At 45.7% G+C, this 21,880-nt stretch overlaps 1 protein-coding gene across 2 annotated transcripts in view; it reads left to right on the forward strand.

Annotated features, from left to right (window-relative positions):
* The window catches only part of LOC138579862 (uncharacterized), a 513,147-nt gene that overhangs the window by 312,116 nt on the left and 179,151 nt on the right, over positions 1–21,880 (forward strand). For both annotated transcript variants that reach the window (XM_069650089.1, XM_069650090.1), the window contains one exon: positions 15,648–15,764. In XM_069650089.1, the coding sequence (XP_069506190.1) occupies positions 15,648–15,764 (117 nt within the window). The remainder of the gene's footprint in view (positions 1–15,647; positions 15,765–21,880) is intronic.

Consider the following 21,880-nt stretch of genomic DNA (forward strand, 5'->3'; position numbering starts at 1 on the left):
CGAGGAGATCGAAGTAAAGCACCCGGACATCGACGCTGTCGAAGTCCATTGCCATCGACCAGGGTTCGTAGGTCTGTGCAACCGCTGGAGGCCCGTCGAAGTTGTGTTGCCCAGCCGTGGGAACCACTTGACGCCGTGCCGCCGACGACCGGAGCCGTCCGCTCCTTGCCTAAGAACATTTGACTCGAAGGACTCCCTCGTCCGCACCGTCGACCGCTTTTGTCCTGCCGGAGAAAGTCGAGGACGACCAACGCGCCGAGGAGAATCCGCCGGTGGGTTTCCCGCCACCTCACGACCCCAAAGACTCGAGCGACTCGACGCCCTTGCTGGGCCACCGTCATTCACAATCTTTGCGGTCCAGAACTAGTGTCGCCGAGGTGCCCCGCACGCCTCTTCCTCGCAGGACGCCGACGTCTCGACGCCGACGAGCACCGCTCGGATCGAAGCCTGCCGCCTCATCGACGCCGTTCTACCTTGTTTGTTGTCGGACGTTCGACGCCCCGTGTCTCCCGCTTGAAAGGGGAGGCATTCAAGAAGGGCCGTCGATTCCCCGACACCGAACACCGAGTTCCTCGATGCTTCTCGACGCCTCTCGACGATCCGTGACTCCTGCTTTAAAGGGGGTCATTCAAGAAGGATCTGTCGACGCCTCTTCGAAGAACTCGACTCCACCAGGTACATTGGGGGGGTAAAAACATTGTAGGAGAGAATAAGACTATTGAACAATATATGGACTGGGCTTGTGTTATATCCCTTTATTTTACAGGTTGCCCAGGTGGGGGGATCTCCACACAGAACTGTGTCCAGTAGCAAGGGCCAGTCTTCTGCCTATTGTTTCAACCATCTGTTATCTCTCCTCTCTCTATTGCTGGTTTCCTTCTTATTGGTCTGTGTGCTATTTTAACAGTATTGTGAATACACTTTAATGAGGTCTAATATTAGTGGTACCACTTTAGAATTGTAGATATTTACCATTATTGATTTTCCTGAGCACAAAGTGCGTTATTGTGATAAGTGTACATAACCTTTGAATATTAATTATATAAAGACTGTGTTTTCAGTAATACAGTGTGTGGACATTCCTTTGTGGGGGCTTGGGGGATACACTGTACTTAAGAACCAGCCTGCATCACCTCCTGAGAAGCTAGGCCTTGATTGCTCGCCCATAGCTACCGTATTAGAGAATCTTGGCTGGGGTCCTCTGTGCCTCTCCTCTACCATATAGAGAGCAGAAGTACAGACCCCCCCACCGGTCTTTACAAGCTGGTGGCAGCGGTGGGATGCTTATGGTTTTAAGACTCAGTGTATAACCGTGCCACTTACAAAATATCCGCACTTTTATTAGATTAAGGTTCGGGTGTGTTCCAAATAACTGCATTACAGGCAATGGAGCCCATTGCAAATGGTAAATTGACTCGGATGAGCTTAGAGGCTCTCCAGAGTGCTTGTGAAGCCAGGGAGTTAGACTTTGTGGATAAGTCTAGGGCTGAGCTGATAGCTGCCCTGGTGGATTACCAGACTGATGGTGAAACTCTTGATGAAGGGGGGGATGCAACCAGTGAGGACTCTGCCCCTGGGGTTGTCGCTGAATCTGTTTCTGGGAATGCCACCATTCCTGCTGCCTCTGTTCCAAACCCCAGCAATTCCATGGAACTTGAGTTATTAAGGATGAAGTTAGCCTTTGAATATCGCAAGTTGGAAATAGAAGCTGAGCTTAAGAAAGAGGAGCTGGCACAGCAAGTGGAACTCAAGAATAGGGATCTTGCGCTCAAAGAAAAGGACACTGAATGTCAGAGAATCCAGTTAGAGAAAGCTCGAGTGGAGACTTCAGCTAGACCAATTGAGAGTGGCAGGTCCCCAGCCACCAAGTTTATGAAAGATTTGGTTGGTGTGTTTGTGGAGGGTTCAGATATCCTCCAATGGATTGAAGCGTTTGAAATGGCTTGTGCAATTCATGATGTGGATAAAAGAGATTGGGCTAAGTGTTTGTTAAGCAGAGTGCCTCAAACTGGATATGACTGTATTCTGAAGCTGAGTGTGGAAGAAAGGGGTCAGTATGAGTGTATGAAGTCTGCTTTGATTGCCAAGTTTGGCAAGACACCTACCCAATACCTTAAAAGGTTCAGGGATTTTAAGAAAAGAGAGAATGTGTCTTGGGTTGACTGGGTGAGTACTGCGCACATGAACATGATGGGGTGGATTGATGGTTACAAGGTGAAAACTTTTGTTGAGTTGTCCCACCTCTTGTTTTTTGAGCATTTTTCTGAAGCCTGTTCACCAGAACTGCGTCAGTATGTGGCTGACCAGAACATTTTGGACCCCTTTAAGCTGGCTAGGTTGGCTGACAAGTGGGTCTCCCATCGGGTGTCCCCTAAGGACTCCAGTGGGAAGGACAAGGACAAAGAAAAGGGGGCCTCTCAGAAAGCTGAGGAGTCCCAAAAGCAGTCACAGTCGGGTAAACCAAAACCTTCCTCTCCTAAGACCCAAAAATCTAGTGGGGATAAGTCCTCTGTGGGTGGGAATAAGAGTAGTGGTCCACCTGCTGCAAAGCAGGCTCCCAGTGGTTCCAGTACCGTACCCCGCACTCCTGGCACTTGTTGGGATTGTGGGGCTCTGGATCACAAAAGGGGTGACCCCAAGTGTAAAGGTAAGGCACTTGGAGTACAGGCTGTCAGCCTGACCTACCCTTATCCCGTGTCTGAGGTGGAGGCCACTGTCCTCCCCTCCTCTACAGGAATCACATTTGGTGCTCCGGTAGAGATTTCCTTAGTGTCCCTTGGGGCCTGGGACCAGTACGCAGAAGTACTGGCAACTATCCCGCAGAACACCCGTAGGTTTTTGAGAAGTGTCCTCTTGAATGGCCAGCCTTCTACTGGTTTGAGAGACACTGGGGCAAGCATGACAGTGGTGGACAGGACCCTGCTCAAGCCAGAGGACTATGTAGGTGCTCCTCTGAGAACCACCAGGTTAGCTGGTGGGCCTCCCAAATTATCGCCTGTAGCCCTAGTCACACTCATGATTGGAGACAAGACAGCAAATCTTCCTGTCCTGGTTCAGGACAATGTCCCTGCTAACATTCTGTTAGGTAATGATCTAGTGGAGTTGGGGTTGATCTCGGATGGTCTTCCCCTGACTGCTGCTGCGGTCACTAGGTCACAGGTGACACCGGGTCTGGCTGTGAGTCAGGTACCCGAGCCAAAGGCGAGGCCTAAGGCAAGAAGAAGGAAGACCAAGAAGGCCACCTCTGTGGAGGGAACACCTTCTCTTCCTGCTGCTCCGACAGCACCCATTGGGATCCATGCTCCGGACGGGCTGGGTCCAGTGGAAAACCCAAACTCAACTCCTGTGGGAGAAGAGGCAGAAGACTCTCCTGTGGGAGAGGTTCTTAACCCGGAGGAGCACCCCGACCTTCAATGCTTGTTAGCTGAAGGGGGACCCTCCCGGGCAGACTTCTGTAAAGGACAGAGAGAGTGCCACTCTCTCGAGGGTCTGAGGAAACAGGCCCTGTCCCAGGCACAAGGTGAAGTGCCTAGGACATTCAAGATTTATTGGGAGGGTGAGCTCCTTGTTAGTGAACCCACTAAGCCTGAACCTGGTGCCCGCAAGAGGTTGGTGGTACCCCAGGTTTACAGGCCCTTCCTACTGCAGTTGGCGCATGAGGTGCCCTTGGCTGGTCATCTTGGGACTAAGAAGACTAAGCAGAGGCTCTCTGCCCATTTCTACTGGCCAAGGATGGGGGTAGAGGTGGAGTCCCACTGCAGGACCTGCCCCACTTGTCAGTTGTCTGGCAAGACTGGAGGCAGGATCATTGCCCCACTGCAGCCATTACCAGTGGTTGGCACACCATTTGAGAGGGTGGGCATCGACATCGTCGGTCCCCTTGACCCTCCCACTTCAGGTGGACATCGGTTCATCCTGGTCTTGGTAGATCATGCCACCAGGTACCCTGAGGCAATACCCCTTCGGACTGTTACTGCCAAGGTGGTTGCCAGGGCTCTCCTGGGCATTTTCACCCGTGTTGGATTCCCCAAGGAGGTTGTCTCTGACAGAGGATCCAACTTCATGTCTAGTTACATGAAAACCATGTGGAAAGAGTGCGGGGTAACCTACAAGTTCTCCACCTCTTACCACCCCCAGACCAATGGTCTGGTGGAGAGATTTAATAAAACTCTCAAGGGCATGCTAGGTGCTTTGGAAGAGCCCCTAAGGAGGAAATGGGATCTCCTCCTGCCATGCCTGCTGTTTGCTTACAGAGAGGTACCTCAAGAGGGTGTTGGTTTCAGCCCCTTAGAGTTACTCTTTGGACATCCCGTGAGGGGGCCCCTCGCCTTGATCCGAGAAGGCTTGGAAGCCACCCCTCCAGGTCCCGCCAAGCAAGTGGGGGACTATGTGTTAGGCCTCAGGCGGAGGATGACACAAAGGATGGGTCAGGCAACAGCAAATCTCAAGGCCAGCCAGGAATTGAATAAGTACTGGCATGACCTGAAAGCTTCGCAAGTGGATTGGACTCCGGGACAGGAAATCCTTGTGATGGAGCCTACCAAGCCTAGAGCTTTGGCAGACAAGTGGACTGGACCCTTCAGGATCATCTCCAAGATGGGCGAAGTCAATTATCTGGTTGACATGGGAGCCTCTGGGGTAGCCCCCCAGGTATTCCATGTCAACAGGCTCAAGCCTTTCCACAGGCGAGCAGAGGTCTCATGTCTCTTGCTAGCTTCAGGGCAAGAAGAGGATGAGAGTGAGCCCCTTCCTGATTTGCTGCATAGCAACCCTCAGGATGGCTCAGTGGAGGGAGTACAACTCTCTCCAGATTTGACAACAGAGCAGCAGAGGGCCTGCCGGGCTTTGCTCCAGCAGTATGCCTCTCTGTTTTCACTGACACCGGGCCTTACACCGTGGTGTAAGCACGAAATTGACACTGGTGACAGTGTGCCTGTCAAAAGCAGGAGCTATCGTATGTCAGATACCGTCAAAAACCACATCCAGGCTGAGGTCGCCAAGATGTTGGATCTGGGTGTTATTGAACCCTCAACCAGTCCCTGGTCCAGTTCAGTGGTCCTTGTCCCCAAGGCAAGTTCCCAGGCGGGTACCAAGGATTGGAGGTTCTGTGTGGACTACCGAGGAGTCAATGCCGTCACCAAAACTGACGCGCACCCATTGCCCAGGGCTGATGAGCTCGTGGACACCATAGGTGCTGCCAAATTTGTGAGCACCTTTGACCTTACCTCAGGCTATTGGCAAATAGCTCTGACGGACCATGCCAAGGAAAAGACGGCGTTCTCCACACCTGAGGGACTCTACCAGTTTAGGGTCATGCCCTTTGGGTTGAAGAATGCCCCTGCCACCTTCCAGAGATTGGTCAACCATGCGCTCAGTGGGCTGGAAGCCTTTTGTGTGGCTTACTTAGACGACATTGCCGTCTACAGTTCCACCTGGGAAGAGCATTTGACACATCTGGATAAGGTGTTGCAGGCCTTGAAAAGGGCTAACCTCACTATCAAGGCCACCAAGTGCCAGATAGCTCAGGGGAAAGTTACCTATCTTGGTCATGAGGTAGGAGGGGGTCAAATCCAACCTCTCTCCAGTAAAGTACAGGACGTACAGAACTGGGAGACTCCCACTACTCAAACCCAGGTGAGAGCCTTTTTGGGCCTCACTGGGTACTATCGCAATTTCATGGCAGACTATGGAACCATAGCTGCACCCCTGACAGCTCTAACTTCACCCAAACAGCCTAGGAAGGTTAATTGGACTGAAGACTGTCAGAGGGCCTTTGATGGCTTGAAAGAAAGTCTGTGTAGGGCACCTGTGTTGTGTGCGCCTGACTACAGCCGACCCTTTATCGTCCAGACGGATGCCTGCGACACCGGAATTGGAGCTGTCTTGTCCCAGTTAGATGACAAAGGGAGAGAACACCCTATCATATTCATCAGTAGACAACTCAAGGGTAGAGAACTTAGGTGGGCTACTGTTGAAAAGGAGTGTTTTAGCATAGTTTGGAGCCTTAGGCGTTTTAGGCCCTACCTTACGGGGTCTACCTTCAAGGTCCAAACAGGTCATAAGCCCCTGAAGTGGCTTATGCAGATGAAGGGTGAGAATCCGAAATTGCTCAGGTGGTCCATTAGCCTGCAAGGGCTAGACTTCACCATAGAGCACAGACCAGGGAAGGGTCACGATAATGCGGATGGCCTTTCCAGAAGGTATGTTGACCGTCTGGATGAGGGTGTCTATCCCGTGGGAGATTAGACACCCTCCACCTCAGTCTGGGGGGGGCGACTGTGATGCTGGAAATGCATCAGAGGGACAGGGCCTCTGAATCCTTGTCCTTTTCTGCCTTTTATCGTGTGTTCTGTTATGTTTTCTGCCCAAGAGTCCATTTGGGACTCCTGGCAGTGCAGCTCTCTCTTTTGGTTTGGTGAACAGACTCATGGGATACCCTTATGGCACCCCTGGGTAGGGGTACAACCCTGTGCCCCTGGTGTATGTTTTTGGGCACCTGTGGGTGGCCCACAGAGCAGGGTATGGGCTGGTGGCAGCTCCATGCTGAATTGGACAGGTGCTCTGGGTGTCCTCCATTTTGGGATACCCAGGCCCTGCCATTGGGATCAGTTGATTCCTGATGGAAAACAAGATGGCCCCTGTGGCCTCTTGCTTTCTATTGCTTGTTGTCTTGTTTTTCCCAAAGTCCTGGGAAGCCCTGACTCTGTCCCTTCCCCCTGACTGGATGTTGGGTGGAAGTTCCATATATGGTGTTGTTGTGAAGGCCCAGCTAGACTGACTGGAGCCTTCCCTTTGACTGTATGTTGTGGGTACCTCCTGTGGGTGGGACCTGGGTGAATGGAGTGTGTGACCAATATACACTTCTTGTTGTGGTTGTCTGGTTTCTGGCATGTGAGACAAAGACTGAGACAGCCCTGCCCGAAACTGGCCTGAATGCAGTGTGTAGTGTTGAATGGCTGGGTACTTGTCCCAATCCACATTCCTTGTTGTGAGTGTCTGAAAGGGAGGAGTGTGGCCTGAATGCACTGTGTGCCTGATTGGCTGACTGACTGCATGAATGCCCTTCTGTGTGATTGGCTGCTGTGTGTGTGCCAGCAGTGTGGATGAGAGACAGAATAGTATATCTGGGGACCTCTCACCACTGGAAATTGTTCAGAAGCATTCAGAAGCTGAGTCTCCACTCAAGAGTAACTGGATTTTCTGATCCTCGACGTCCAGCTGGAAGAAGAAGACTTGCTGTGGCATTTGCTTCGACAGAAACTGAAGGTTGTCAAAATCGTCGAGGACTGACCCGAGAGAGGACCTGGCTAGGCGCCCTCTTCCCGTGCTCCGAGGGACCATCGAGCACCGCTGAATCTTCGCCGAAGCGCCCTGGAAGTCAGACCCTCGAAAGGCTGCCGACCCGAGACGGGACCGCCGAGGAGATCGAAGTAAAGCACCCGGACATCGACGCTGTCGAAGTCCATTGCCATCGACCAGGGTTCGTAGGTCTGTGCAACCGCTGGAGGCCCGTCGAAGTTGTGTTGCCCAGCCGTGGGAACCACTTGACGCCGTGCCGCCGACGACCGGAGCCGTCCGCTCCTTGCCTAAGAACATTTGACTCGAAGGACTCCCTCGTCCGCACCGTCGACCGCTTTTGTCCTGCCGGAGAAAGTCGAGGACGACCAACGCGCCGAGGAGAATCCGCCGGTGGGTTTCCCGCCACCTCACGACCCCAAAGACTCGAGCGACTCGACGCCCTTGCTGGGCCACCGTCATTCACAATCTTTGCGGTCCAGAACTAGTGTCGCCGAGGTGCCCCGCACGCCTCTTCCTCGCAGGACGCCGACGTCTCGACGCTGACAAGCACCGCTCGGATCGAAGCCTGCCGCCTCATCGACGCCGTTCTACCTTGTTTGTTGTCGGACGTTCGACGCCCCGTGTCTCCCGCTTGAAAGGGGAGGCATTCAAGAAGGGCCGTCGATTCCCCGACACCGAACACCGAGTTCCTCGACGCTTCTCGACGCCTCTCGACGATCCGTGACTCCTGCTTTAAAGGGGGTCATTCAAGAAGGATCTGTCGACGCCTCTTCGAAGAACTCGACTCCACCAGGTACATTGGGGGGGTAAAAACATTGTAGGAGAGAATAAGACTATTGAACAATATATGGACTGGGCTTGTGTTATATCCCTTTATTTTACAGGTTGCCCAGGTGGGGGGATCTCCACACAGAACTGTGTCCAGTAGCAAGGGCCAGTCTTCTGCCTATTGTTTCAACCATCTGTTATCTCTCCTCTCTCTATTGCTGGTTTCCTTCTTATTGGTCTGTGTGCTATTTTAACAGTATTGTGAATACACTTTAATGAGGTCTAATATTAGTGGTACCACTTTAGAATTGTAGATATTTACCATTATTGATTTTCCTGAGCACAAAGTGCGTTATTGTGATAAGTGTACATAACCTTTGAATATTAATTATATAAAGACTGTGTTTTCAGTAATACAGTGTGTGGACATTCCTTTGTGGGGGCTTGGGGGATACACTGTACTTAAGAACCAGCCTGCATCACCTCCTGAGAAGCTAGGCCTTGATTGCTCGGCCATAGCTACCGTATTAGAGAATCTTGGCTGGGGTCCTCTGTGCCTCTCCTCTACCATATAGAGAGCAGAAGTACAGACCCCCCCACCGGTCTTTACACAGACCCCCATCGGGTGTGTCTGTGGTGCCTCCATTCCTCTCACGCTACCCTCGACTGCAAGGCATGCCTATTGATGACAGCAAAAGCCTTGAAAGAGCGAATAGGATAATTAGCGGCAGGTAGGTCAAAATCCCTTCAGAAAACCCTGTAGAAACAAGTGTCTGCAGACGAGTCGAGAAATATGCCTCCTCATCATAAAAAGACAAAGAGATCAAGATCACACAGTGGTTCTCACCACTCGTCATCTTCCCGATGTTTGAGGAAAAGTCAACAGAGGTCGCCATCTTCATTGTCGAGTTACTCCCCAGAACAGGTTAAATGTCTGACAAAAGCAGCCTGTCCAGCTGAGTGGAGAAGTTCAGAATGAAAATGATGCCAGTTTGATGCAGCCTTGACCCCCTCGAAAACGTATGAAAGTCATGCCCTGGTCGAAAAACTTGAGAAGAAAAAGGATAAGGGGAAAAGATGTGTGCCCTTGAGCCTAGAAGGCAAAGAAAAATCTCCTCGAGAGCAGTCGAAGGATCTCTCGAGTCGAGACAAATCTTCCTCAAGGAAGAAGTCATCAATGGCATTGGCACCAAAAGACTCCTCATTGAACCATGCCAGGTCCTTGATGCCAAAAGCATTAGACAAGCCCTCGACACCAGAAGCGTCAGACAAGTCCTCGACGCTGAAAGCGTCAGACAAATCCTCGATGCAGAAATCATCGAAGCCCTTGACGCCGACTGTGTCAAAGTTTTCGGCACCAGCATCAAAGCCATCGAGGATCACAGAAAAAGTGTATACACCATTACCAAGAAAGGACTTCTTTGAGTCACTTTCTTCGATTTATGAGAAAGCAGAACATTCTTTGGATGATTCACAACCTTTTGGTCATCAGTATGGAACACCTGGGGTCCCTGAACCTTTGATCTCAGAGGAATCAAGGATAAAAATGTACAGAAGTCCCTGCAAAATGCAAGTGGACTAGATACATCCCCAGAATTACAGTTTGGGAGAACAGACCCTACTGACTATGCTGGAGGTTTTTATAGACATTTAATGTCCAGGGTGGTAGAAAATATGGGGTGGAAAAGACCCACACCAATATACAAACAGGTTGATCTAACTGACATCCTAGATAAAGGACCCAAGGATGATCCTATTCTTCCTTTTCATGTGGCATTGCAAGGGAGAGTGACTACAAATTGGGAGACGCCAGAATTGATTCTGGCAGTGAATAAAACATTGACATCAAAATACAAGGCATCCAGTAGTGACCCCAGTTATTTGACAAAGCATCCCACTCCTGAAGGTTTAGTGGTACAAGCTGCCACATCAACCTCTAAACAGAACGCATACTCGACTATTCCCCCAGACAGAGATGAAAAGCGTTACGACCTTGGGCCAAGAAAGTTTTCTCTGCGGGAAGTATGGCCCTTAAGTCAGCAAATGCTACATGCACGTTGGCCAGATTCACTCAAAGTATTTGGGAATGTGTAGCAATGGCAGCTGATCATATCCCAGAAGGGGAGGAAAGAGATGGATTTTTAAATATACAAGAGATAGAAAAAGCAGGCACTACTTATAAGTATATTCTTCATTGAGTGTGAAGAGTTCAAAATATATTCAATTTGTTTGCAATTCTGATTGGGGTGCAACACACTGTATCATGTCGCCATGCTGGGCATGCAAAAGAGTACTAGTGGAAAAATGGACCTAGGCTGGTTAGCCTTCGGTGTGGGCTGCAATCCCTTATTACCACTCAAGTGGTTACATCAATTTAAGATAGAAGGTAGTATAAAAATTCAAATTAATTCCTCTTGAAACTTGTTGTTTCTTAACAAAGTTTGTTCTGAGAAAACGATTTGTAGATATGCCAAAGTTATTAGATTATTTATTTGCGGAGGCAAGAGGATGCCATTGCATTTCAGACTATGAAGAGTCCTTCATCAGGGAATTTCTTATTGAATATGATCAAAATATGCACATGTGCACAGGTGCCATTGCACTACAGTAAAGGTCAGTAATGACACATTTTCTACACCACCCACCAGCACTGCATGGGTGACCATGGGACTGGTAGCAGGTTTATGCCACCACTAAGAGAACATATATGTATTGTGTAACACCCATGAGACTGCTGGTCTCTATCCATAATTGGGGGGCACATTAGATCACCAACATCAAGTCTGCACACCATATTTAGACAATGTTACATTTTTATGCATAAGGACCGGCAATAAAACCATTTGAGCCAGCGTTCGTAAGAAATAATCACTTTCCATAGCACGGGCAAATGAACACATAATGAACATGTTATGTACTTATCCGATTGATTTTAATCTATTTTAGTTAATGACTGTTTTGCATTGTGTTTTTTCTTGATTATTTTTTCTCTCTCTTTTTTATTTCTCTAAATGTTGTTTAATTGTTGTTCATTGAATTTCGTTCTATGTAATTGGACCATGACCTATGTTTTGAAACATTCGTCCCACCATGATGTGACAAATTGATGTTGTCCAACCATCACTGATACCATGGGGGAAATTTGCAATGATACAACGGGAACATATTATGATTATCTAATGGCATGCATACATGTGAATTTATGGTCCTTGGTGACTTGCTGATTCAGTTAACACTTGTGTATATTTTGATCATATTCAATAAGAAATTCCCTGAAGAAGGATTCTTCATAGTCTGAAATTTATTGGCATCCTCTTGCATTTTATTGACCGAATAAGCACATAATTGGTGTGGGCTGTAGGCAGAGTCCAACTATCTTCCCAAGAGTGTTACACACTTCGTTCCATAATACTGTCAATTCTGAACAGGACCATATCATATGTATTTATGTTGCATCATCAGACTCACATCTGGGGTATTTGCTTTCAGTCTCACCTACAAATAAAAGTACATTGTGGGTGAGGGTAGTGCCGTCTGTTCAATATTTTCAGTCAAATAAGCCAGAATCTAGAGTTTAGCGATACCTCTCACGCCATGTAGCACATTTTACACCACATATATTCCGTGACTTCAACCCCTATATCTTCGGTCCACTTCGTACATATTTTGGACGCTCCCGGTAGGGGCTAAATTCAATATCAATTTATATAGTGCTGATACCGAGTGGTTACATTCCTCATCACATGTAGTATAAAAGAGAAACAGGTCATTAGATGGTTCTTCTGGGAAGCTTGTCAACTTGAATTGGAAGCCTGCAAGCAGTTTATAATATTGCAATAGTATTAACGGACTCCGGTGCACATCAGGGATGGTGTGGGGTAAAATATAGCCCTTGAAGGCCAGAAATAAAGAGGCCAGAGTCATTTGTAAATGCTCACCGAAATATAAGGCCAACACAGAAATGATGATGTCAGACATAAGGCCTATTGAACCTAAATCACCAAGGAAAGAGAGTGGGCTTTAAAATCAAAAGTGCAAAGATATGCACAATGCATTTTAGGAAGGCAAAGATAGACTCATGGCTGACAATCCATGGAGAGCAGCACTTACACATAAAGAAACAGCAGTGCGTTCAGTATCTTCAATGGAATACCAGATTGTGCTCCCAGCAGCTAAAGTGAAACGGAGCTCATTGCATGGAAAATAAATAAAAGAATGTCATTTTCGTTTTTCACTCATCCAAATTTACAATATCCTAAGAGAAATGCTCACTAGACTTTTAAAGCTTGGACATGTTCTCATATAACAGCCTTATACATATGGACAATCCAGGTGATACACATGTATTTTGAAACTGTGTGCCTTATAAGATATCATTTGAAATTGCAATTGTGTGTGAGTTTAAAAGGCCATTTGCTGCTGGTTACATGAACAGTCATTTCTCGCAACATGAAAATAACCTCCAGGACCTTCGCTCTGCTGCCCTGAAGACACAGGCCTGGTTATCATCATCAATCAGAGCCATTACTTAAATAAATAGAAAGAAATACATAGGATTAGATCGAAAACACAGTGAAAACCAGATAAGCCTATGTCTGTTCTTGCAGCAGAAGTGACCTTGAGGTTACAAGTCCCATAAAAAGTCCATTAGGGTTGCTGTCAGGCTTTGAAGGGGGAGGCGAACCTAAACATGAGCCTCTCTGGCTAGTCACATGTCTAAGGAGAAATTAAACTTAGGAGCAAGGGTGGGGGCTGGAGTGAAAGAGGCCTGTGAAACTGCAGTTTGATTAATGGAAAAATACATTTAATCACATAAAAAGGGCAGCATACATGTCACAACGGTCATTCCAGACTTATATTAAAGGTGACAGTCACCCCATTTTAACCATGTTAAAATGATTTTGGTGTGATAAACATAACTAAAATTATTAATGAAAATGTGATTTGGGCCTTCCCATGATTCAGAGAGATGTGAAAGTTAGTATGAGTGTGAAGGAGATAAGGAACATTGGACCAACATGAAACTAACCTCCAAGACATTCCGTCTGCTGCCCTGATGTCAAAGCTTGAACTCTTATCAAAATAAGACAGGATTTCTCAGCACTGACCTGAATCAGTGGTGGTGAAAGCAGCACTAAAGAATTTCCCCAGCTGCTCTGTGCTTCCCTTTCCACAAAACGGAAACAGGGCGAGCAGAAACCCTAGGGAAACCCTCTGGGGAATAAAACCCTGGTGGTACGGCATCTTCCGGGTTGTAGGTGCTGTAGCTGTTGTCCCCGGTAGTTAGAGGAGTAGTGTTTATCTAATTCACTGGCTGAGGCTTTCCGTGAGTCAAGCTGTAACATAAAAACACAGATAAGTAAGGGCTCCCCACCCGAATGTCTACTATGATTAGAAAGAAATTAGTATAGCGTGGGTTTGCTATGGCAGATGCTTGTTGTTCCCCCTCTTGATATTGAAGAGCCAAAGGCAGGGATTGTAAACCGGCAACTGTAGGTCTGCGGGCACAGAGAACAGTCAGTAGGTGAAAGAAAACAAGAATGTGGCTACGAGGGTCGGGAGAGGTGGAGACCTACCTCTGTGCTGATTAAATACAGAATTTGGAGATTTGGTCCTTTTATCGAACACCGGAGGTGTGTCTACTAAGGATGCGGCCTGCAGGATTGAGAATAGTTACTAAGTGTAGGTGAAAGGAGTTTAGCATGAAAACAGAGAGAATTGTGGCGTACCAAAGAATGCTCTGTTGCTAGGTAACAGGGTCGCATAGGTGGATTCTGAGAAGCGACTGCCACAGGTCGCATAGGGAGAGTTGGCAGGGTTCTCCCTTTGCAGTGGTTACAGACCACTGCAAAGGGCAGAGAAATTAGAGATGGAATGCCAATGGTGATCACACGATAATAGTCAGGAATCTTTGCGATCCTACGGACCACATGCTGGAATGAGTAGCGACACGTAGGCTCTGTGTTTCTGATTCCTGATAACCTCATCCTCTGAGATGCATGGGCGGATCCTGAGCCGGGAGAGCCGAATAGACTGCAATGCTACTATAACTTGAGGGCGCCATCTTGGGGGAATGACAAGACACCAACCCAACATGCCTCCTATGATTCCAAAGTGACCATCGCTGCCTATGGAGAATGACAGTATGCCCCCTGTGAAGGGTAAGACCCCCGGGGTGACCAGGATCCAGATAATGGAATCGACGGACCAGACAAGCCGCATGCACCAAAGAGGCTGGTTCCCAAGTCCGCTCTGCCGGGGAGTAACCTTTCCAATCCACGAGGTACTAGAGCGGACCCCGAAAATAACAGGAGAAGCAGACCCCCGATACTTCGAATTCAGGGCCCAAATCTGTGGATACCAGTGGAGGCCTCGTAACTAAAGTGCACCCAAAACTATCCGGGACATCTGGTTTGAGCTGCGACACATGGAACCCCAGATGAATCCTGGACCAAGAGGAGGGAAGTTGAAGAAGAAAAGCTGCCAATCCTTTTTTTTGCAGGATCATGAAAGGTCCAAAGTATCAGGGAGACAACTTCGAAGGCACCAGATGTTTAGGGAGAAAGCGGGATGCCAACCACACTTTGTCCCCTGATTGAAAACGGGACCCGGAGTACAGTGACGGTCAGCGAAGTGTTTCACCCGATCCTGTTGAGACAATGTTTTACTGACTGGAGCTAGCAGCCTTATATAACTGGTTTGAATAAAGAAATCAAGTCTTTGCAAATTTGCTATCACTCAGAAATAAAGAAAGTAAACCACATCAAAAAAGATGAGCTGTAGTCCGATGTTCTGAGTTGATGTATTTGTTCTTGATTAATCTTTGTTCTGATAAAGGCTATCTATAAGCAAATTATTAAAAATATTTCAATATTAACATTAGAATATGTCCATATTACCTGTACATTTAAAAGAACACTACACAGGTTGGTCCGTGCATTTCCTTTTAACCTGGGGGAGCGTTTTTGAACAATCAAGTGGCGGGATTACAGGCAGATTCTGCTAGTGGCTGCTTGTGCTCCTCCAGGCGTCTAACCTTTTATAGGCCCAGCACTTCCAGGTACCTTTGCCCACCCCTCCAAGATATCCGTATGAAATCCTGCAGCCCACACACCCACCCTATTGACCCCTCCCAAGTTACCTTGTTGGTCCCAGGCCCTCATCTCCCTGCCATGTACGCTGCTTCGCCATCACTGCTGCCATGGAAACATGGACATAGAAAAGGGATTTACTCCCTTGTCTATTTTCCAAGGCAAAAGTCATCTTTGTTTTCTTGTCGGGAGATTTGGCATGCACAATATGCACAAATCCCCTCTTCTGTGCGAAAACAGTTTCTAAAGTATTCACACCTCAGTGCCAACCTGAGGTGCAAATAGCAACGCCCCCCCATCTCCCCAGGGATGTGGGGGCATACAGAGCCAGTAACAGCCCATAGCCCTCGCCAAGACTCGGGCTGGTGGGCCTCTAACAGCCCTGAATACCCCGAACGAAGGGGGGATCCGTATATGAATGCATATATGTTCTCTTCATGCATACAATTGTCTTATTCTTTAACAAATATCATCTTTTTAATGCGGCAGTCAAAGTCAAGTGATGAAAACTGTGAAGAACAAGACAATCAAATACGAGACATGCATACTGAAGACCAGTGCCCTGATTATCAACCGAATGATGAGCAGCATAGTAATCCCAATCAGGTATTTCAGTGTGATTTCTGTCAACTTTAAAATTATAATAAATAATAAAGCATTTTGAAGTGGGCATATAGTTTTTACAAACATAAAATGGTAATCCTTTTGTTTTTTATCTTCTGCCTATTTTCATCTATCCACTTCTGTAAGTATTCTTGCAACAGTTATCCTCCAATGTTTGGATGCATTCAGAACCTTACCTTAAAGAGAAAGTGACATCAGAGGAAAAGAGAACGTGCATTCTCAGACAGTCGTGAGAACGCAGGTCACAACTTGGAGGACAACCGTAGCGTGAAAAAATGCTTACAAAAATGGTGAAACAAGATATTTTGAAAACAATCAGATGATGCCATATTAAGAGTAATGAAAAACATATTATGTTTTTATAGAAAGTGTGTGCCCCCTTAAATTACTTAGATTAGCATCTGACAATACTAGTCTTGATTGAATTAATGGAGGGTGTGGCATGTTAAGAAGATCGCTATGAATGTCTTCTGACATTAGGGGCTGGAAGCCTTTTATCCACACAGCAAATAATATTTTCCAGCCTCACCGTTTATACTCTCCTCTGCTACACCTCAAGTGCCCTCTTACATTTTACTCACGATGTCGTTATTTTTCCTTGCAGGACTTTAGGAAATGTCTATTTTCAAAGTATTAGTGTGTGTGTTTGTGTGTGTGAAAATGGAAGAGAAATTGCATTTGGTCTACACTTCTATTATACCAAGGCACGTGCATGTTGTCCTCTCAAAGCTCATTTTTTCATCATGTCGGACGGAAACCACTTAGAATGTATCTTGTGAGCATTTGATTATATTTATCTTTTCAAACCACGGGGCAGTATTCTGTAGGTCTGTCTGGTGATTCATTGCAGGTTGGCTCAGCTGTGCCTCCAATAAACAGCGTGTTAACTTGATTGTGTCTTTCACTACATTGTGACTTGTTTCCCAAGTCATGATGTCCTCCGTCAGGTGATTCTGACAATACGGTGTGAAGTTTTCCAGGTGCATCAAGCGGTGCATGATGTCATGTTTCGGATGTTTCTTCTAGCAGTGTGATGCAAGTCTTTGATAGTGCCTGCTTTATGTTTCAAGGCAACTCCTTGAGTGTTTTGGATGGATAACCTAGACCAGATTTAGAAAGTAATGTGCAGATTATGGAAGAGGAATATTATGGAGAGGCACTTCTCGTTCATATCCCCGTGGACAGGAGGAATGCTGAGGAACATGTACAAAGCTGACAGACAAAACAGGGAAAATCTGCATTACCCATAATTCACCTCTTCTTTTGAGGAAGTTAAGACTGGACTGGACCAGAGACTTGGATATGCAAATCTCACCTCATGAAAAATATGTGGAGGACCGCAGCACCCCACAGAGATGCTTACTGCAACCCAGAGCAGGAACTCCTAGGAAACTGAAACTCATGTGTTGCCTGGAGTGCTAGAAAGAAGCATAGCTCTTCCTTCTACAGAGTCTCGATGCCCAAAGGAGACTTTCCATCCTTCTCATACTCAAAGAAATTATGGAGAAAAGAGAACTTGTGGCTTCCCCACAACTGCAGCCACAAAATGGATGGGAACAGCAAACACTTTATATGAAAATTGGAAGACATGGGGTTTTAGCCTGCCCACACACCCGAAGGATTACACAGCTCTTACCTTGACCTTCTGAACATAAAGAGCAGCATGAATGAACACCCAGTCGGAGGGACATCTGGATCTGCTAGCCTAGAGGGGCCCAGGGTGAAACGTGCATCCTCAACAGCAGCCAACACACAATGAGCAAATATTCCAAAGGACTACTGGTCTATTTTGAAAACATCCTACCAAGGATCAGTACTACAAACCCTCCCTACCAATGAGCATGCTATAATAAGTTAGGTATACAGTCAAGCCAGTCACAGTGTAGCTAAGCAGCATCAGCCCTATCTAAAATCTTGCTCTCAGTACAGCAGTGTTGCTTGATGGAGACAGAGTTGGCGAGATGGAGAATTGTCAAAGGAAGAAGGGAGACTGCTGAGTGGAGACACAAGGATTAGACAAATTGTAGTAGCCATAGAGGAGAGACCAATTGGAGCAGATAGGCAAACTGTAAGACCTGGTAGGGAGAGGCCAATTGTAACACCTGGAGCAGTGAGGCAAACAGCATGGCATGGAGAGGAGGTGCCAATTGTAATACTTGGAGATGAATGGCCAGTTGTAAGACCTGGAGAAGAGAGGCAAATTAAGACCGGGAAAGGAGAGGCCAAATGTGAGATCTGGAGATATGAAGTGAAACCAAAGACGTGAGGAAAATGCAGCAAGGAAGAAACCCAGGAGACTGGAGAAGATTGAGATCCAAAGATTTGAGGAAGGTAAACGGAAAGCAAAACCCATAGACTGGAGGAGGATAAGATCCAGACACAACAGGAAAGGGACAACCCAGAAAGCAGAGGAGGAGAAAAAAACTGTAATCCAGAAGGGAACTAAGCGGAAGAAGATGGCAGCCCAGCAAGTGGGATAAAGAGAAGTGTAGAGACCCTAACCTCATTGAACGAGCACAAACAGTCCATAAAACAGAAAAGAAAGAAACAATAGAGTCATAACAAGAAACAAGAGAGAATTAGCAAGACTTGTCACTTGGGGACCACTTCAGAACATAAAAAAGTAATCTTGCTACTAACCTGGAAGAAGGTCAGAAAAGACAGATTATTGTAACACTGTGAGTGATACTTCTAAAGACCCCAAACATTATGACCTGCAAAATTAATTGTATCAAACTAACATCTCTGGTTGAGTCATTTGAAACCCATTATTACACTGGGAAAATGGGAGGCAATACATGGCATATGATGTGACTACGTGTAAAACATGGGCACATAATTACATTTTCTTTAATACACTCATGCATAATATATGGCGTTAAGATTGGACTACTTGGGCATATGGTACCATTCCTACACTGCAACATTGACATCCATGTATACCACATTCAAACTATACAAACATCCACTCATCAAACTATATATGTATTAGATTCAAGGAAACAACTTTAGTTCAATGGACGTTAAGGTGAGAACTTAACACAACAAAACCCTGGAAATACGGCTAAAGCCACCTTAACGTTGTGCCCCTGTTGCACAGCCTATGACCACAATGACCTATGACCACAATGATGACATCAGCGATTACATCAATGACGGCATCACTCTTGACATCATTAATGACATCATCTACGATGAGTGTAAATCTCTTTAAACTCTAGTCATAAGATTATTTCAAAGAATATGTAGACAATAAAAGCTTTCCAGTGTGTAAATGTATCAACACTTACTATAAGCTACACTAGGAATCTTACAAATGAAATGTCAACACTTCTTGTAAAATCTGTGTGCGTATGTGCTTTGGCCGCATATAGACATGAGAAGTTAATAATGACTTTACATAATCTACATATCATAATTGATTTTTTTTTAAAATTGTCATTAAAAAATTATTTTCAAATCTGTGCGCATCCTTGTTTTGGCCACCTACACACATAAGCAGCTAATGACATTTTTCTGTAAACTATTGTTAACTATGTGTAAGGACAGAGCATATTCCAGGACTTTTGTGAAAACTTCTGCAGTTGAAATAGAAAAACTTTACAGATTAAACAAAGTAACACTTTAAGTAGGCTGGTTTGCTTTTTAATTGAATTGCAATATTTCTTGAAAGCTTTGTGTGTGTCCTTATTTTGGCCACCTACACTCATACGAAGTAAGACACAATTGGGCTCATTACGACCCTGGCGGTAGCCGTGCCTGTAAAAACGGCACGGCTGCCGCCGGGGTGTTTTTTTACTGGCACCTGGCAATGGGGAATTACCGGGCATTACAGCCCTGGCAGTCCTGGTAATTCCCCATAGCCAGGCGCCGGTACAGACAACTCCCCATTCCCATTGAGTCCCACGGGACTCAATGGGATTGGGGAGGACGGTAGCACCGGCACCACCATAAATAATGGTGCCGGTGCTACCGGCAAGGTCTACAAGCGGGTGCCTTTCCGGCTGCCAGGTCAGACCTGGCAGCCAGAAAGGCACCCGCACACTGAACTCGGAGTATGCCCGTCTGGTAACAACGGTGCTGGTAGCTTGCCGGCACCATTGTAACCGGACCGGCATACTTGTAATGAGGCACAATATATATAAACCCTTCCATGAAATTCTTATTAGTAGTTAGATGTCATTTCTTTTACAAACACTGTACTTTACTTTTTTTTGCATCTACATCCTACTGTTTCCTTGTTTCAGATGTAAACAATTATGAACTTCTACACTCCGTAACACTCAAAATAATGTCCATGGAACCACTTATGTAACTTAGTACTTACAGGGAACACTTGTATGTATTAAAATAAACAGTGATTTACACAATAAAACAGAAGTACAAGATTGCAGAATACTGTTTTCTTTTCTAATTTATTAGATCTTGATAATCTTATCTATATGTTTATGTCATAATGATTTAAAATTGCACCCTAGTAACTATCTATCCTCTACTTTGTATAAAACACTTATTAGCATATTCTTCCATTTCAATCATTCATTTTCCATGTTTATTTTTGCAAAGAATATAAAACATGGTCTAAAACTTTGCTTCTAACGACATTAAGTAAGCATTCTTTCAACACTTTGGCAATCTAGCTTTGTGCGTGACTATAGAGTCATTGCAGACAAGCCAATCTACCTCTCTTTGCACCCATGTTGTGAAATGTCCACAGTGAATGTGTGCTCCTTCGTGAAAAATAATTGCACACATCCTAAAAGTTTTCTTACTAATAGAAACTTGACTATTTACAAAATTCAATAATGACGTGTTAATTTTCCTACCATCTACACTGTATCCTTGAAACATAATAGATGCTTTTTAAAAAAACAGATTTTGCAGTGTAGACTGTACCTTACAACCACAGTCACTACATTGCATGTCAAGGAAGCTTTTGTTAGAAGATCAGACAAATTCACACTTTTTTGATCAGGGATAGGAACATGTAACAATGTTTCAGAAATATCCTGAGTAGTGTGATCTTTGTTACATTGTGTACACATATGGTTCCACTTGTAACTAATTCCTAGATATCTGTCTACACTAACAGTTTTCTACAGTGATCAATCGAATATAGTCATTAATAATTCTTGACTATCTTTCTGTGTATTTTGGGGAAATTGTTGACTAATGTGAGAGCATCTTCAGACCAAAGCTTAGACGTTTCTGACTAAGAATTTTATCTGCTGATAATTCTGCCCATACTTCAGCTGCATTGCTCTTTTTTACTTTTTGTCGTGTATGCTGTAATATAACAAGCAACGACAGGATTGTAATCATTAATAAATTGGCATTCCTCATCTCTTTTTAAATTATACGTATTCCTCAGTGACTTACCAGTAACATGGTGTCGAACAGATGACATCAAACTATTCGCTATAGCAACTGATGTCACAGGCCTTGGAAATCAAATCTGCACTGAGTGTAGTACTTGTCTTTCTTTTATATTTTCTCTGACAGTTCTTGCCACATGAGTGCCTTTGAAATCTTTCCACCGTTTTACGTAGATAACCATTGACATGCTGAGCAGGAATGGAACAAGTAGCATATTTTTCTATAAACTCCATCACACAGCCATCACTTTCTTTACCAAATTGAGGAGCATTTTTAATCCATAACATCATATGCATATGTGGAGCCCAACGTGCCTGGTACTCTTTGCCCCAAAAGAAATGTTCCACAGTGCCCAGTGGACCATTTTCTTTATTTCATATAAAGTGTAACATTGTAAAATCAGTGGTGAAAGAATAGTGATACACTAACAGGGTCCATGAAACACAATTTCCTCATGGTGTCATGTGTCACGAAATCCACTCTGCATGATCATCCTAACCATATTCAGTGCAACCTAAAGTCACAAACCAAGTTGGAGGGCCCAAGTTTCTGATCATGCATCTGAATTCTGAGTGCCTTCTATACCAATATGCTTTGGTTCCTCTCATGGTGGCAAGAATATTGGTAAGTTTTACTTCTAAAATTTCATGTGTTCTTTTACCGGTTGCAGCATCTCACAAGCAGAAAGATTTTGAAATCTAGTTCCAGTCTAAAGTGAGTGA

This window comes from Ambystoma mexicanum, chromosome 3p (genome assembly GCF_040938575.1).
Source record: "Ambystoma mexicanum isolate Mex_15411 chromosome 3p, UKY_AmexF1_1, whole genome shotgun sequence".
NCBI classification, from domain to species: domain Eukaryota; kingdom Metazoa; phylum Chordata; class Amphibia; order Caudata; family Ambystomatidae; genus Ambystoma; species Ambystoma mexicanum.